The 19,623-nt window shown below is 37.3% G+C and overlaps 1 protein-coding gene across 3 annotated transcripts in view; it reads left to right on the forward strand.

The window, feature by feature from the left end:
• The window catches only part of mcph1 (microcephalin 1), a 111,797-nt gene that overhangs the window by 23,787 nt on the left and 68,387 nt on the right, over positions 1-19,623 (forward strand). For all 3 annotated transcript variants that reach the window (XM_057848757.1, XM_057848758.1, XM_057848759.1), the window contains 2 exons: positions 5,472-6,575; positions 11,696-11,808. In XM_057848757.1, coding sequence (XP_057704740.1) covers positions 5,472-6,575; positions 11,696-11,808 — 1,217 coding nt within the window. The remainder of the gene's footprint in view (positions 1-5,471; positions 6,576-11,695; positions 11,809-19,623) is intronic.

Genomic DNA, 19,623 nt, shown 5'->3' on the forward strand with positions numbered 1-19,623 from the left:
AGAAAAGATGTACAAAAGTACTTCCTTTAAAATTTACTTTAAAAGTAAAAAGTATTTTCTCCTGATGCCAAAATGTGATATATACGTTTTATGTTTTAAATAAAAATATATTATACAACCGTGCAGATTGAAAAAATAAAAGTGATTGCACTGTAAACCAAAGCTTAACAAGCTCAAAAAATTCTAAAATTCTTCTTAGTGGCAGATTACAAGCAACTATCAGGTGTTGGGCTGCAGCTATCGATTACTTTAGTAGTCGATTAATCTATCAACTACGTAGTTATTAGTTTGAATAATCTAGTAATCAAATGAGGAACATTTAGCGCAATGCAGAATACATTTTAGGAGATTTGCTAAGATTCCACTGTCAAAAGAGCGTTAAATACGAATACAAAATAAAATTTCCGAGTGTTTTTTCAAACTACGCAGAATTGCACTTTTATTTAAAAATAAAATACCAAAGCTGAGCCTCAAACTGTATTAAAAAAATAAATAAATAAATGAGAATCTAAGTACAACAAGAGAACACTTCGCTAACTTGCATAGCAAAAGTCTGCTAGCTTTAATGGTATGAAATGCAAACTTTTCTTTTACACAAACCTCTTAATAAATCATTCAAACACATATTCCCACAAAAAAACTGCTAAGTATACCTTTAAACCAAATAACAAATGCATTAAAAAACATTAGCACATACAAAAAAATTACCTTATGTTGGTCTTAACAAAGAGCAGCTGGATTCAGCCATGTTAAATGTTAAGTCATATTCACTGTTCCCACTCAAACAAATACTCAAAGCAGCAAAATTTGATTCGAAGGTTTTTTTCTAATCGAATTACTCGACTTAATCGATTCATCGTTGCAACACTTATCAGGTGCATACCCCTACCTACTGTACAAGCGTGTGAAGCACTCATTTTAAAGAGCATACGACACGAGAAAAAAAAGTCTTAAATGGCATTATTATGTGAATTAAAATCTTATTTTGAGACGATTCGACTATATACAACAATTTAGCAAAGCGCAGATGACGAGAAATTAGTCTTTTAATCTGCCGGTTAGCCACGCCTACCATTATAGGGCTTTAGCGTCCCCAACAGGTGGATAATGTCAGCGGTAGACTGGCTCATCAGTTTTACTATTCAGCCCATTGAGGGGGAATTATTCAGAACGAGGAAAACGCGACAAAGAGAGCCGCAAAATGTCATTGTTTCAGTCTCTCTACTCCAATATTTTTACAGGATATTCTTTTTATTCAAGTATTTTTCCCCAATAGCTGTATAAATGGCTTGAGAAGGACCAGTCAGCCCGTAGAGGGGGAACTATTCACAACGAGGAAAACGACGAAGAGAGCGGCAAAATGTCATTGTTTCTGTCTCTTTACTTCAATATTTTTACAGGATATTCTTTTTATCCAAGTATTTTCCCCAATTGCAAAATAAATGGCATGGTCATGACAAATAACAGTCTTGTGCTGAATGGAATATGAAATAATAAAAATGCATTTATTCAGGACGACATGGGAAAATTACTCCATAATGGTCAAAACTGTCGACTTCACCTTTACTGTCGCACCTCCCGAACGATGTTTTATGACACCTAAATCGGACATATGTCACTTCCCTTCCCCGGCTTCGGAGAATGTAAACAAACCAGAAGGCGTGACAGCTAGCCGACATGCTAACCCGAACCGAGTGATGTTTCAAAGTCTTCAAAGCGGAAAATCACACATAACTAGCCTGGATTATTTGACATGACGGCCCGGTTGTCGATAGTCTTCGTGGTTCGGCAAACCACCCGGCGGAGAGCAATTTACAGTTCGTTCCCCGGAAGAGGGTGGCTGGAGTTGTTGTGCAGCTAACGTACTGCTATTGCGCATGAGGAGCGCTTTTTACATGCCTATCAATGATCAAACGTAAGTAGTCCTTTATTTCAAGGAGGTTTGTAGTGTTTACTTTGTAATCGCTGTATTTGTATTTGACATAATACAAAACAAGATGTTTACTCCCTCGTAAGTCCAATGGTCCCACAGTAAATATCCACGGTGAATGGGAACCTTTTGAAACTCCAAAAAGGTGCATACACCTCTCCCTCATACAGAATTATTTTTCTGCAGCCGTTTGGCTGGCGTGATGCGAAAAATAAACGTATTAATCCGCAAAATCAGCTGAATCCTTCGTCCTCATACACAACAGTACACTGTATAGTGAAGAGGACGTCTTCTACCGTACACGTCACAGCGCCCTCCTCCTCAATGCAAGACCGAAGCCGGAAGTCACTCATTTTCATGGCGCGGGATTCAAAAAACTAAATAACTATAGCGATCGCTTCCACACACATCCAAGCGGTCCATATCATTCAGGGGCATAAAATACCGCGTGTATTATGAAATAAACATGCTTTTTCGTGTCACATGCACTTTAAGGCGCGCTGTTCTTGCTGTAGTATTTTATTGGCCAATATCTTGTTCGCCTGTCGAATCTTGCTTTTACTCGTGTTGCTCCCTCTAGTGCTCAATAACGGTATAGTTGCGTGGGGCTAATTGATTCCGCTGGAAGCATGAAAACAAAACTATCAATTCACAATCCGAGAAAAACAACACACACAAGTAGGAAAACGACTTATTTCATTTCTCGTTTTAAAAGAAAAAATATTAGTGTAATATTTATTCATTCCATATCTGTTTTAGAATCCACAAATGGATAACGACTTATTTCATTTCTTGTTTTCAAATCCAAAATCGGGTAACGACTTATTTCATTTCTTGTTTTCGAATAAAAAATATCTTTATTATTTGATCATTCCATTTCTGTTGACGTTTTCATTGCGGTGATTTGGAAGTTACTAGCTGATACTAGTTCGCCATTCGAAAACAGCGTTTTCTTTAAAAAGCACACATCCGCCATCCGTGAAAAAAACATCAAGGAAAAATAAATATAAACCGTTAGTTATCGTGCTGTTCGACTGACCATCAATGGAATTACCCGGTAGAGACTGACTGATCTTCCTGAGAAAAAAAAAAAAAAAAAAGTCAACAACTTCTGGGTCACTGCATATCAGAAATCATACAAACAAAAGACAAATACCATGACAATTCCATTCCCTCATATTGTATTATATATACATATATACTAGTGATGCACGATAATACATTTTTCAACCAATACCGATCACCGATAATTTCCTCCTCATTCCAACCGATAACCGATAATGTCAAGCCGATAATTCTATTAAAAGATTTATGTAAAATTTTAAAATATACACAAAAGAAAATATTACTGTGCACAAATATAATTTATTGCTCTTTTTTTTCAACATAAAATATGAACAAGTCGTCAATTCAAACATCTATATAATGACAAATTGTCTGACATTGTGTAATGGTAAACTTTTGGCAACAATTACTTACAGAGTAAATACCTAAGTTGCACAAAAATGCCTTTAAAAGTAAGCCATTCCTAACATATATAACATTAATACACTGCAAAACACACCTCCTTAAAACTTGTCAGTTTTAAGTGTAAATCTATTGGCAATAAGTGAAATTATCTGCCATTGCTTCAAGTGTATTTCTCTGATTTCTTGGAAGAAAAAATAGCTGAAAATAATCTTAACAGCCTTGTTTAAAGCATTACATTATTATACTTAATCCTAAAAAAAAAAAAAAACTTGGAAGAAGGAAAGATTTTGAATAATATTTGTGGCTACAGAATGTTGATTTAAGAATTTGATTATCTACTGTGACTGTAATTGATCAGAGAAATAAGTTAAATAATTTGAAAAGTGATTGCTAATGTTATATGCTTTGTTGCACACTGTGAAAATGATTAACTCAAAACAGCGAGATGTCATGTACCCATTCTGCAGCGCTTTGTTTACATTTGCGGCTTTCACGACATATGCTTTACAGCAGCTAAACTGATACACGGCAGTACTATTTGGAAGGAGTTGGAGCTCGCATCCGCGTGAGTGTTGTTTTGTGCCTGAGTTTTGTTAAGCCGAAAATAAAGGCAGCGTTCCAAAGTCATCTGACCGCTCGTCATTTTACATACTGAATGCATTATTGACTGGCTGACTTCGTTTTCTCCATGTTTAAATTATCATCTAACCACTGTGCTGTCATGATAAGCTTGCTTACTGGACATCACTTTTTCATGAAGAATGGTGGTCATATAAACTGCATTATTTTTTTATCCAGGGCTTTGGTTCTCGGGTCATTTAGGTTAAAAAAAAAAAAAAAAAAACGTGTCTCGTCTCGGCGGCAGCTACGTTCGTACCGGATAATCCGCCCGCCCCGGCCGGTTCGCCGCGGAGTATTCGGGTCCTGGCTCTGCTCGCATGCCGTGGGGGAACGCTCGAGAAACCGGGGTGTTCGCCGGAGGTCCCGAAGCCTATGGGGGGACCTCCGGCGAACACGCCCGGCCTATGGCGAGGCGGCGGCGGCCTGTCGGACCGGCCAGAGCAACGGGCTCCGTCGGAAGACAGCTACTTGCCGACTATCGGTCTCCAGTCGTGCCGGTGTTTAGCCTTAGACGCGAATTTACCCACCCGCCTTGGGCTGCATTCCCAAACAGCCCGACTCTGTATTGTCACAAGCCCCGTAGTTTAGCTTGTGTTTACAATAGCCTTAGCATTCCCGCTAGCAGCAGCCTCGTATTCGTTCCAAAAATCTTTGTGATGCAGTTTTAAATGGCTGCTGGGTTAGTGGTTATGAATGAGGACGCTTTCTTTCTGCCTCGTGGAACTTCTACGGTACATGTTTCGCAGATGGCAAGAGCGTCGTTTTTTTAGTAACAGCCGCCATAATATTCAACTACTTTTTGTCGTGTAACTCCGCCTCCTCAACCCCTCCTCCCTCAGGGGCTTCAGAGAGGGGAGGGGTTGAGGAGGCGGCGTGCTGAATTCTTCAGTTGCGCACATTTGGAGGCTAAATCAAGTATATAATTATCGGATTGCATTATCGGTTGAATTTTTTTATTATCTGGATTATCTGTGTGACGTCATAATTGCCATTATCGGCCGATAATTATCGGTGACCGATATTATCGTGTATCTTTACGGTAATATATACATATATTTTTAATTTCAAAACAAAATCAAAACTGCGAAAAACAGGCCGTTATTTGTTTTCCGACTTCTCATTTGAAAACGAGAAATGAAAATAAAAAGTCGTTATCCTTTTTAAGATTTTGGATTCTAAAACTGATATGGAATGAAGGAAAGTAGTGGAGTAAAAAGTACAGATTCGTGCTGTCAAATGAAGTAAAACGTACCACTTCATATTCGTACTCAAGTAAAGTACAGATACACGAAAATATATTTTAAGTACAGTAACAAAATTCTTTTACTTTGTTACATTCCACCATTTGAGAGTGGAAAGTGTTGAAGAATAACTACATCACATTTGACTTTCTTGGACTCATTTAAACTTGCAAGATTTAAATTTTTCTATTTTTCCTCTCTACCAATAGATGAAAACACAGATGAGGATTCCAGTGCAACTATCACAGAGCTTTGTCAACCCCCTGCTAAGGAAAAAAATCTTGAAGAGAGTGACGCTCCCGAGCATAAAAAGCTTGACAAACTCCTCTGCAAAGACTTTGACAAGCCTTGGCTCTCACCCTGCCGTGACGTTTCAACACGAGTGTCAATTAGTCCTTTGAAATGTCCTGACTTTCAGATAAATGAGGAGGAAAGTCAGACACCAGAAAAGCAAAGGCTGGCTTCAGTAACAACATTGCTATTAGAGAGACCAGAGTCTGTGATGGCAGCACAAAACCTTTTCGAGGAAGTGAGTGCAAATGACTGCAAGGATGCTAGCAAAATAAAGCTGACGCCACAGACTAAACCCTGCAGTTCACTAGATAAAACACTGGAACAGCCAAACGGCAAATCTGGAAAGAGAAGGCCAAATGTCAAACGGGCAGAGATGAAGAGCACTAATTACACAACTAACAATAATGGTAATTGTCTTGATGCTTTGAGCTCCCCTTGTCCCGTGTTGGGTGACAAGTTATTACTAAGGAAGAACCAAATGCGAGGTAGTCTCTGTATGCCTCAGCGTTCTTTTAGCTCCCCCTACGAGTCTCTCAATGTTGCTTCGAGTTCCCCTGCTGGAAAGGACAATGTGTTTGATGACTACTTCGCCTCAGCCAATCACAAGAAACTCAAGAGGCCTCTCTCGCCCGTTCTGTCTGACCTGACTGATCTCGACATCCCTTCTGAGTTTAACGACATCCCAAAGAAAAAACGGAGGAGTGAAAGCACCAAGAGCTTCAATAAAAGGAATGCAGAGAATCGCGGACGCAGTTTCAGCTTACAGTCTATTGCTAACATCTGTCCAGGAAAAGACATTGAAGAAGGTCTCCCTGCTCTTGATCATCCAAATGGTACTCGAAGACTGGATGCTAAAAGCAGAAAGCAAAGCGCTTTACCAATTGTAGGCAGCAGTGAAGGCAAATCAAAACATAAAAAACCGTCTCCCTCTGCTCGTCCAGCAACGTTAACAAAGAAGACAACAACCTCTGATGTGGAAAATAACACCAGTGTTTACCAATTATCTCACCTGTTTCAAAGTGAGTAGTGTAGGAACTTACTCTTAAAAAGGCTAGTGAACATGTATAACAATTGATTTACTATATTGCTTCAGCATGCTGGTGGTTTGCTTTATTATCCTTATGTCACATACATGAATGTTTATTGTGGCATTGTTTATTAAAGATGTATTTTTTTTAAAGGAGCAATATGCAAGTTTTGCACTTCAATTATTCATTAAATGGCCCCAAAGTCTAAATAGACATTAAGCAAACATGTTCTTAATGGTTAAAGGAGCATTAATTAAGATTTGCATTTCAGTTATTTATTAAATTGCCCTTTCAACAGAAATTAAAGAAACATGATTTTGGGAAAAACAGTGCTAGCCAAAAGTATTGGTACTCCTGCAATTCTGTTTTATAATGCTTTCTCCCAGAAAATGATTGCAAATGCAAATGCTTTGGTATTGATATCCTCATTTATTTTGCTTGCAATGAACAAACAAATAAGAGAATGAAAAAAAAAAATGTAATCATTATTATTTTACACAAAACTCCGGACAAAAGTATTGGCACCCTCAGCCTAATACTTGGTAGCACAATCTTTAGACAAAATAACTGTGAACAACCGCTTCCGGTATCCATCAATGAGTTTCTTACAATGCTCTGCTGGAATTTTGGGCCATTCTTCTTTGGCCAACTGCTCCAGGTCTCTGAGACTTGAAGGGTGCCTTCTCACAACTGCCATTTTTAGATCTTTCCACAGGTGTTCTATGGGATTCAGGACTCATTGCTGGCCACTTTAGAAGTCTCAGGTGCTTTCTCTCAAACCATTTTCGAGTGCTTTTTGAAGTGTGTTTTGGGCCACTGTCCTGCTGGAAGACCCATGACCTCTGAGGGAGACCCAGCTTTCTGACACTGGGCCCTACATCATGCTGCAAAATTCGTTGGTTGTCTTTAGACTTCATAAGGCCATGTACACAGTCAAGCAGTCCAGTGCCAGAGGTAGCAAATCATCCCCAAAACATCAAGGAACATCTGCAATGTTTGACTGTGGGGACCGTGTTCTTTTCTTTGAAGGCCTCATTTTTTCCCCCTGCAAACTCTGTTTATGCCTTTTCCCAGAAAAGCTCTACTTTTGTCTCCTCTGACCAGAGAACATTCTTCCAAAACGTTTTTGGCTTTCTCAGGTGAGTCTTTGCAAACTCCAGCTTGGCTTTTTTTATGTCTTTGGGTCAGAAGTGGCGTCTTCCTGGGTATCCTACCATAGAGTCCCTTTTCATTCAGACGTCGACAGGTAGTACGGGTTGACACTGTTGTTCCCTAGTCGAGGGTCTTTATCCACCGTCCGCAAAATCTTTCGTAGAAATCTCTCATCAATTTTTCTTTTCCGTCCACATCAAGGGAGGTTTGCCACAGTGCCATGGGCTTTACTCTTATTTATGACACTGTGCACCGTAGACACAGGAACATTTAGGTCTTCGGAGATGGACTTGTAGCCTTGAGATTGCCCATTCTTCCTCTTCTCCTCATTCTTCTCAAGTCCTCAGACAGTTCTTTGGTCTTCTTTCTTTTCTCCATGTTCAATGTTGTGCACACAAGGACACAGGTTGAGTCAACTTTAATCCATTTTAACTGACTGCATGTGTGATTTAGTTATTGCCACCACCTGTTATGTGCCACAGGTAAGAAACAGGTGCTGTTAATTACACAAATTAGAGAAGCATCACATGATTTTTCAAAGGGTGCCAATACTTTTGTCTGGCCTATTTTTGGAGTTTTGTGTAAAATAATGATTCAATTTTTTTTCCATTCTCTTTTGTGTTTTTTCAATGCAAGCAAAATCAATGACGATATTACTACCGAAGCATTTGTAATTGCGATCATTTTCTGTGAGAAATTGAGCATTATCTGACAGAATTTCAGGGGTGCCAATACTTTTGGCCTGCACTGCACTTCTAACACACTTCTCAATAGTTATGCTGAGATTTCCCCATTTTAAATGTCTATCGTCAGCTCCAAAAAGTTGATATTCTTTTGATTCCGTTTACAAAAGATGTCCCTTCCTCCACCATCAGCCAATTAAGAGATCAATTCTTTGTCCGGGTTGCCACAGTTTTGCAGGCTATGTAAACCATGGTTTCTACCGTGTTAACAATTAGAATGAACAATGTGTACCAGCAGAGAAAAATAATCTCATTGCGAATATCAAATGACTGAGTCATGAGAAATTTACAAACAAGGATATGCATTGGAGAGATCATAGGCGGAGTTTGACTTTTGTGGCGGGGGGGCAAAACATGTTAATGACCCCGAAATGCAATGTCAGCAATAAAATTATTTAAAATCCCCATCAAATGTGATCTGATCTTTGTCAAAATCACACAGATGAAAAAACTCTGCTTTAACTAAAACCACCTGAAAGTTTTCATATTTTATTGAGGATAGCATGCAAATAATGACAGAAGTGGGAAAAAGAAGTGTGTGAACCCTCTGCCTGAGGAGAGCAATTGAAACCAATTTTTACCATCCATTTTAATCAGGTGTGTGCCCAATCACTGATGAGTGGTTTAAAGCTGCCCTGCCCACTATAAAACTCACACCTGGTAAGAAATGTCTTGATGAGAAGCATTGTCTGAAGTGCATCATGGCTCGGTCAAAAGAGCTGTCTGAAGACCTGCGATCAAGGATTGTTGATTTGTATAAAGCTGGGAACTGATACAATACCGTCTCTAAAAGTCTGGATGTTTATCAATCGATATCAGAGAAGTTGTCCACAAATGGAGATAGTTTGGCACTGTTGCTTCTCTCCCATGGAATGGCCTTCCACCAAACATGACGCCAAGAGTTTGGCGCAGAATACTCAGAGAAGTAAAAAGAACCCTAGAGTGTCTGCTAAAGACAGAAATCACTGGCCAGACCAATACCTCTGTGCACAGATCAACTATATGTAAAACTATGGCCAAGAGTGGTGTTCATGGGAAGGAAGTGGAGGAAGCCATTGCTGTCTAAAAGAAAAAAACACTGTTGCTCATTTAATGTTCTTAATTAAAAAGGCTCTTGGACACGCCACAGATGTTTTGGCAAAATATTTTGTGGACTGATCTAACCAAAGTTGAATTGTTTGGGAGAAACACACACCGTTCTGTGTAAAGGGAAAAATGGAACAGCTCACCACCATCAACACCTCATCCCCACCTTGAAGCATTGTGGGGGGAGCATCATGATTTGGGGTTGTTTTTCTGCCTCAGGGCCTGGACTACTCACAATCATTAATGGAAGAATGAATTCAAAAGTTTATCAGGATGTTTTGCAGAAAACCCTGAGGCTCTCTGTCAGACAGTTGACGTTAAAAAGAGGATGGATGCTGCAACAAGTTGACATTAAAAAGAGGATGGATGTTGCAACAAGACAGAAGTTGTCCAAAAAACAAAAGTAAATCAACTTCAGAATGGTTTCAGAAGAACAAAATACACGTTCTGGATGGTCTGGCGTGACCTAAAGACAGCGATTCATGCCAGACATTCCAGGATTCTGACGGAACTATGGCAGTTTTGTAGAAAGGAATGGGCCAAGATTAGTCCTGATCGATGTGCCAGACTGATCTGCAGCTACAGGAAGTGTATGGTTGAGGTTATTGCTGCCAAATGGGGGGCCCACAAGACATTAAATGTGATGGTTCTCTTATTTTTTCCTTCTTTCATTGTTTGCATAGTATCCTCATTAAAATATGAAAACCTATAAAAGTTTGGGTGGTATTAGCTAAGTTTTTTCATCAGTGTGATTTTGACAAAGATCAGATCACTTTTGATGGTGATTTTATGCAGAAATGTGAGAAATTCCAAAAGGTTGATACTTTTTCATACCACTGTATGCAGGCATCCCAGCTGCGTGTGCTTGCGTGTGTGAGAGCTCGCGTCTTTCTGTCTTACCTAGTGGAGAAGTAGACACCGCATCCTTTTTGACTGAATATTCCAGCCAGGAATATTTATAATCATACGTGGAAAATGAGCGTTTTTATTGTTACCCACTATTTTTCAGGGGAATTCTGAATCAGGATCATCGTCCATTGAATATGGTACACCGGCTGGTGGCTCTGTTGTACAATTAACGTCTTTAGTGGGGCAAACTGAAACTCTGCTCATCAATTTGGCGGTGCTCTCTGGTGTTTCATGGTCCACATCTTCAATCCTTGGTTCTTGCTCAGTAGTTGTCGCTTTTGAAAGCTTAGGTTTGAAAAAATGATGTATATCCATTATGCCTTTTCTGTCCTCAGGTGGTTTTGGCTAAGCAAAGCAAATTAGCGTCCTTAAGGTGCTACTCACAGGATTTGTTCGAAAAATATTTTTGATCCATTATAAAAAAATATTTTTTGTTGTTGTTCATTTATTTTGTTTTATTGCTTTGCAACTTTTATAAACAACATTTTACCGGCAGTCTTAATTTTAAATTCATGTATAGGAAAGTCAATTACATGCAATGACATTTCTGGTCCCCCCTCCGAGTTTGTTGGAGATGCCTTCAAACAGTGGTGACTGCTGATAAGGAGGTAAAAAAATTGACGACAGACGCCAAAGTTGCTCGACTTCTCCTCGAAAGGTGATGAACTTTAGAAGTTTTTTTTTTTTTTAATTACTTTATGGTAAATTGTTGTTTCGATTATGAATGGTCGGCATGTTCGAGCTAACATTGTGCAGGCTCTGGAGTCATTGACCTGGGCAAAGATGGCGCCACATGTTTGTAATTGAAATTGATGGAGGTACAAAATTGTCTTTATGGACGCTACCAATGCATTACTAAAGGAAATATTTGCCAGTGTGCTGCTTTGCTGATTGAAATGTAACATTTGTATGATAAAGCAGCATGATTCTCCATTGCAAAGCCCTTACCTTGCAACCTGAAACAGAATGTTGTGTGCTTAAATATTCTGATCCGGGTTGCAGTACCATTTTTGGCCTCCAGTTTTACATATTACATATTACATATACACTGGTAACTTCCCAAAATCTTCTCACAAGCACATTCCCACATTCCGTCTATGGTAATATTTTCTCTTGAGGTTTTTGTCTATGTATCGCACTATGAATTTGTTTAACCCTAAACAGGTGCAATGAATTACTTGAGTTATTTCAACTCCCCCCCCCCTTGTGTTTCCAATACAGGTAGAGGAAGTAAAAGTACGAACAAAGCAGCCTCTACAAAGATTCTGGATGAAGACCAGGGGAAGCCAAATCAGCACACCAATGCTATTTTCCAGAAAATTGGCAAAGAAAAGGTAGTATCCGAATTTTTCTGTTTTAAATCAGTCATGTTTCTGCCCATGTTACATAAAAATGGCGTTAAAACAGTGAGTGCCAGATTTTCCTATTATAATGGAGGATATTTGTTTTGCAGCCAATGGTGGAATGTAAGTAAAAGTACTTCGTTACTGTACTTAAGTACATTTTTGTGTATCTGTGCGTTACTGGAGTACAACTATGAAGTGGTACTTTTTACTTCACTACATTTTACAGCACGTATCTGTGCTTTATACTCCACTACTTTTCAAATTATCCCCTGAGTTACATGTTACTTTTTTGTTTTATTTTTTTCCTCATTGTGAATTGATTTTTTCATTTTCATGCTTCCAGCACGGTCAGTAAGCCCTGTGCAACTATACTGTAATTGAGAACTATAGGCAGCAACACGAGTACAAGCAAGTTTAGGCAGGTGAAGATGTTGACCAATAAAAACCAACAGTGAGAGCAGCACGCCATTAGATTGGTGCTCCCCACTCTTGTACACTAGGTGGTGGCATGCACCCGATAGTTGCTTGCAATCTGCCATTCAGCTAAATTTTGGAGTTTTTGACCTTGCTAAGCTTCTGTTTACAGTGCAGTCAATTTTATTGCTTGTTTTGTCCATTCTGCACAGTTTAAATACAACTGAGCGGTCAAATTTTTTGGTTCTTTCTTTGAATATTGACTTAGATCTCTGTGTGTATACATACATATATATATATATATATTAGGGCTGTCAAACGATTAAAATTTTTAATCGAGTTAATTACAGATTAAAAATTAATTAATCGTAATTAATCGTAATTCAAACCATCTATTAAATATGCCATATTTTTCTGTAAATTATTGTTGGAATGGAAAGATAAGACACAAGATGGATACATACATTCAAAATACAGTACAAAAGGACTATTTGTTTATTATAACAAATCAACGAGATGGCATTAACATTATTAACATTCTTTTAAAGCGATCCATGGATAGAAAGACTTGTAGTTCTTAAAAGAAAAATTTTAGCACAAGTTATAGAAATTTTATATTAAAACCCCTCTTAACGTTTTCGTTTTAATAAAATTTGTAAAATTTTAATCAAAAAATAAACTTGTAGCCCGCCATTGTTGATGTCAATAATTACTTACACAATGCTTATGGATGCTGAAGCCTATAAAATCAGTCACACCCAAGCGCCAGCAGAGGGCGGCAAAACTCCATAAAACACAATTAACAAGCAGTTCACTGTACAGTCACTTTAATCTGTCTGAGCGGGGGGTTCGGGTTAATTGCGTCAAATATTTTAACGGGATTAATTTTTTAAATTAATCCCAATGCCCGTTAACGCGATAATTTTGACAGCTCTAATATATATTATGGCTGTCAAAATGAACGCGTTAACGCGCGGTAATTAATTTTTTTTAATTAATCACGTTAAAATATTTGACGCAAATAACGCACATGTCCCGCTCAGACAGTATTCTGCCTTTTGGTAAGTTTTACAGCAAGGCTTTTTGTGCTGTCTAACAGCGAACTCTTGTGGTCGCTTTGCGACATGGTTTATTGTTTTCTTGCCAGTTCAATATGGCTGCACGACGTCTCTGTTGTGCTTATATGATCCTTGGACAAGATTTGTCCGTAAGTATGGTTGTTGTAAAGAATGTACATATTATGTTAATAAGCGAAATGTTATATTTTTTGTATGAGACGCTTTTTGTTTATGTTTAGTTAACCTGTATAGCGTGCTAAGCTAACGTTGTTGCTAATGCAATGCTTGTGTACTTTTTTCTTTTGTAGTTTTACGACGGTCTAAAGAGGACAATGGTTTGAGGCCATTTTATTAATAAATCAGGTGAAAAAGGAAGAAGTCTGATTATTAAGGAGTCGTTCACTAGCTGTCTAGCTTTGGAAAAAGTAGACGCATCGGAGTGAGGACAGCATAGACAGATTTAAATGACAGTAGAGTGAAATGCCCACTACAGTCCTTATGTACCGTATGTTGAATGTATATATCCATCTTGTGTCTTATCTTTCCATTCCAACAATTTGTTTTACAGAATATATATATAATTCACAGAAAAATATGGCATATTTTATAGATGGTTTGAATTGCGATTAATTACGATTAATTGATTTTTAAGCTGTAATTAACTCGATTAAAAATTTTAATCGTTTGACAGCCCTAATATATATATATGTATGTATATATACAGTATGTACATATAAATATGGCGGAAAACACACAGGTGACTTGAAGTTCCGCTCTGAAACCCGCAATTTGGCCACATTTCAAAATTTTTCTCTATGCATTTGTGATACATTATTGGATAGCTTAAAATCTCAATTTTCTGGGGGGAAAAATTTGGAACAGGAAGGCAAATAAAAAAAAAATTAAAAAAATTTTTTTTTTCTTTAAACCCCTAATCCCTAACTCGAGGTGAGAGCATGGGAGACCATAATTAAAGACACCATGATTTTAATGAGATATTAACATTGACCTTGTTTCGATCCAAAAACTCTGTGTAGCATGTTTCACCGAGTGTCAAGACACAGGTGTGAATGGCCACAGCCGGACTTTTGAGGGATTTTATGGGTGAAATACGGTAATATAACAAGGGTCGCAATGCAGAAATAGCAGACATCAAGGAGTGGTTGAGATTTTCTTTTTCAAGTATTTACCCTTCAAAATTTTTGTTGTTGTAATTTTCTTTGTTTGGATCGATTATTTATCATCTAAAATATCAGGGAATATGCGACAGTCACAAAAAAAACACATAGCGATAGTTATGAGATAGATATCCATGACCTATTTAAATATACTATTTTTTTTCATTGTTATGTAATTTTTTTAAATGTTCAAAATATGCAAGTGAATAATTTTAAGTCTTTTTTTTTTTTTTTTTTTTAACTAAATATTAGACATCAAATAATGAAATTAAGCTAAAAATGTTAGACATTTCGAATAATAAATACAATTACTTACCTTTCTTATTATAGCTGGGTTGAAACAAAAGCGGTTGCGTGGTGTCTGTACACGGGGGTCTCCAGGGTAAAACGGACGAATTAGAAATAGTTTGGGGGCTTAATGCGCCATGAATCTGCTATTGCAGCATATAGACATATTGTTCTATCAAACACAACAGTTCTTTTGGCTTAAAATACAGCAGTTTATTTTAAAGAGGGGTGCAAGAGCAGAAACTGCATTTTTCAGCCTTGTCTTTGTTTTCCGCCATATATAAATATATATGTATATAATATATTTGTGTGCACATATAAAGGGAGAATGGGCTAATGTGACACACCCCCTGAATCTAAGTGAGGGAGCACATTTGGGATCATGCAACCATCATGTTTTCAATCAAGCCCCTACCAATTTCTCTTGTCAATGAAGAAAAGATCCTCCTCCTACTGTGGTAAACATGTTTTTTCCACAAAAATATTTTTTTTTGCATGTAAAAGTAAATTTTCTTTGTCAACTTCATCAGTTTCGCCAAAGCAAATTGATTTAGCTTGAAAATATTTTGTCACACATGTTGATGAATTTACAAAACATACAATAAATCTATGTGATGGTGCTAAGATTAAGATTAGCCTGTGTTGCTTGGAGAGGTTGTTCTTTACAAAATTGTGGTGATGGGGTAAAGTGAGATGTCTCACTTCACTCCTTCATGTCAGCAGTGACATTACACATCACATCTGGATTTAGATCTCCTGAATTTTCTCTGATTGAGCATTTGAACCATGCATGGTGTCAGACGAGCCATTTAAAAAAATTGTTTAATCGACCAAACTTGAGGATGCTGTTAATTTTCTGACATTCATTCTGAATTGTTTTATTGTCAAGCTACCTGTTAGAATTCTAACTTTCACAACATTTGCTATTATGATTGTTTTTTTTTATTTTATTTTATTATTATTTTTAATTTTATTAAAATGGATAAAGTAACTGAAACGGTTTACCCCTTATTGGTTCACTTTACGCCTTTAATGTTTCTAGTCCGTCTCAGTTTGCACTTTAGATGGGGTAAAGTACGACACAATACCACTTTTTAAAGACTAGTTATATTTTCAATACCATTCTTTCTGGTACATTATGATAACTTCCATGGCTAGGAAACATCATAAATTAATGGGAAATATGTGAACTTTACTGTTTTTTTGTTCTAGCTTTTTTGGAGGAGAGAAAAGGTAAAAAAATTCTCACATTGCCCCAGTCTCCCCTACGTGTACTGTATATTACATACATTTTTGCGTCAGCAGAAAATACTTTTACTTTTTACTTGTAAATTTTTAAGCAAGCACTTTTGCACTTGAGTAGATTTTTTCTTAGATTCTTGTACTTTTATTTAAGTTTTTTTTTTTTTTTTTTTTTTTTTTTTTTTTTTTTTTTTGTGCCGGTGTCTCTAAGTTCAAAAAAAAAAAAAAAAAAAAAGTACTTCATCCACCACTGCTTGGAGCTCAATGTTATCATGTCATCCATTGTGTTCCTTGATACAGGCAGTTTAGGATGCACACTAGCCATGTTTAGGTATAGTATTTCCTCGTTACGGCTGCATCTCACCAAGGGGCTTCTGTCTGTCTGGTCTTTGAGGTCTTCCTGTGTTTTGCTTCTGTGATGATAGAATATAACTTCCTCATTTGTGAAATGCACCTGGCGTTTGTTTTTTTTTAAATGCTGTAAACGTCAACATGCCCCAGCTGGGAAAAAAGCTATAAACTGCATCTTATACCCCAGGGGAGAAATGGTAAATGTTTAAAATCAAATCTGATCATCGAAAGGATGTTTTTCTGTCTGCTGTTGGTATACTTGTAAAACAACAGGGGTGGTTCAGAGATCTAGTTTTAAGTTTGTAGTAGGCCTGGGCGTTAACTCATATTAATTATGACTTATTGACTTTTCTTTTGTCAATAGGAAAATCTAGCAAACAGTTATGTAATGTATGATTATTCCATAAGAGAAACTTATAGCATAAATATGGGGAGGGAAAGGATATTTAAGATCATAGTTTTGCACTTTATGTACATTACCTATGTTAATTTTTTTAACCTTTTATTGAGCAGGTGACTTTTTTTTTTTTTGGTAGGGATGTCCCGATCGCATATTTTTGCACCCGAGTCCCGAGATTTTGAGAATCTGCCAATAGTCCTGATCCGATACTGAAAAAAAAGTGTTCAAAAAAAAGTTTTAAACATGTTACTGTCCCACCGTGCCGCCTTCATGATGTAAATTATTTTTAAACAAGAATAACATAGAAAAATGCTTGTCTTTATTAAATGTTTTATTGTGTAAGCCCACTAAAATCCACACGCGGTTTGACGCTCACGCTGCTGACAACAGCCTCTAACTTACACAATGAGTTGCCAAAGCACAATACCGCTATTGTTACCGCAAGCTGAACGATGATTGACACATCCGGGCCTTTGATGGTAGAGCTACCAAGCTTATCTTTCAAAATCAAAGCTACCCCCCTGTCAATCATCATTAACTTTAAATAGACACTCCAGGGCACTGCTGCTAACCAAGAAAAACGGCACAAGGAAGAGTGAGAGGCTGTGCGAGCATGAAGCAGAAAAAACAAATATATTTCTAAAATTCAAAACCCAATACTTTTCACCCGGTTCCGATCAGCTGAAAAATGGTACGATCGGCACGATTTTGGGTCAAGTGATCAGATAATCGAGACATCTCTAGTTTTTAGTGATTGATTAAAAAAGAAAAAAGCTCAACTCCATAAAGATCTCATGTCCACATAGTTTTTTTAGTGGACATTGTTTTTCTTCCCTTCTACTTTTTTTTGTGAGACAATCTGGGGAAAAAAATCTAATAAATGTTTCGGTGAAAAAGATCAGACATTTTATTTTCAAGCCATATCGCTCAGCCGTAATGTTGAGTCCAACTCTTTCTTAGTTTCAAAATGATCTTTTCACTCAATAATTGCAGCCGGGATTAACGGTGTTCACAAACTCAATGTAATAAAGCTGCAACAACTAATCGATTAAAATCGATTAATACATTAGTTGCTAAAAAATCTGAAAGTCGATTTTAGCCGGCAGCTATGAGCAGCCCCGTTCGGGTCTTTGTGTGTAACGTGAGGCTGCGCGTGCACGCCAGTGTTTAGAGCAAGAGAGAGAGAGAGAGAGAGAGAGAGAGTTCACTGCTGGTCTGCTACACTCAGGTTGAGTTGCTGAATCAATAACTTTAACGAAGTGTCGAGAGTTGCATTGTTTTATGTGTTGTTGGATTGCGTGAGCCTCCGTCAGAGATGAGTAAATGAAGAATTGTATTGTTTGTATTGTATTCTGTGTTGATGAGACGTGACTACTTAGCACGGAGCGCTATGCTAGTTAGCGAATATGCTAATCAGTGTCTTTAAGTGTCCTTTTGTATAGTGTGTTTTGGAGAAGCATATTAGCACATGAGTTATTGTTAGATAGTAATGTTGTCTCATTTCTTTTTATAAAGAAACCACTCAAATTAACCCATTCATTTAACAGATTCAAAATGTAAATTGTCTTACAAGAGAGTGCTTTGAAATTGGTTTTGGATTGTATTAACAACTGTTTCATAAAGAAAACTGACTCATTACAGTCTGCCTCCTCATCCGATTTTATTGTATAGTTTGTGTAAAGAAAATAAATGAATAAATATTTTTTATTCTGGCCCCCCATAACCCCTTCCTGTTCGCTGCTGTCTCCTAATAAACTTTTTTCTATTGAACAGGATTTTTATTTTTCAAAACGTATTGTCAAACTGAAACATAACTTTAATGTTAAGTTAAAATAAATTTTAAAAAGTAACAAAGTATCCTCAATAAAAAAAAGACATAAATGCATTCCTTTAGGTGAGGCTAAACCCACAGCCACAGCTCAACCGTATTACCATCAAAACAAAAATAATTGGATTAATTTCCATAAAAAGCACGTGTGTATGATAGGGATGTGCTATCAAATGCACCACACGATTCGATTACGATTCAGGGTGCTACGATTTGATTATTGAACGATGATCGCAGTATTGTCGGTTATCGTGATGATCACGATTATCAATGCATCATACAGTATTAAATAACAAAGTAGCCAAATAAATGTATGTCCATTATTTATTTATAATATCCGAATGATTCAACAGTAACGATGGAAACATCATTTTCTGTTGATCGCAGGACAGCTCGAACTTGTTTGGATGTTAGTCGAGGTTCTTTATCCACCATCCGTACAATCTTTCGTTGAAATCTCTCGTCAATCTTTCTTTTGCGTCCACAACTAGGGAGGCCAGCCACAGTGCTTCTCAAGTCCTCAGACAGCTCTTTGGTTTTCTTTCTTTTCTCCATGCTCAATGTGGTACACACAAGGACACAGGACAGAGATTTTGTCAACTTTAATCCATTTTAACTGGCTGCACGTATGATTTAGTTATTGCCACCACCTGTTATGTGCCACAGGTAAGTAACAGGTGCACAAAATTAGAGAAGCATCACATGATTTTTCAAACGGTGCCAATTCTTTTGTCCGGCCCATTTTTGGAGTTTTGTGTAAAATGATAATGATTTATTTTTCCATTCTCTTTTGTGTTTTTTTCATTACAAGCAAATAAATGAAGATATTACCACCAAAGCATTTGTAATTGCAATCATTTACCGGGAGAAATTGAGCATTATCTGACAGAATTGCAGGGGTCAACAGCACTTTTTTTTCTTTTTTTTTTTATTTTATTTTTTTTTTTAATATAACCTGTCCTGTTCAGCTGTTTGACACAGAGAATGGAAGTCTAAGTGCCCGGATTCTGAACAGTTTTAATGTTTCACATGGAGAGTCTGACA

Source organism: Corythoichthys intestinalis, chromosome 10 (genome assembly GCF_030265065.1).
Source record: "Corythoichthys intestinalis isolate RoL2023-P3 chromosome 10, ASM3026506v1, whole genome shotgun sequence".
In the NCBI taxonomy this organism is placed as follows: Eukaryota; Metazoa; Chordata; class Actinopteri; order Syngnathiformes; family Syngnathidae; genus Corythoichthys; species Corythoichthys intestinalis.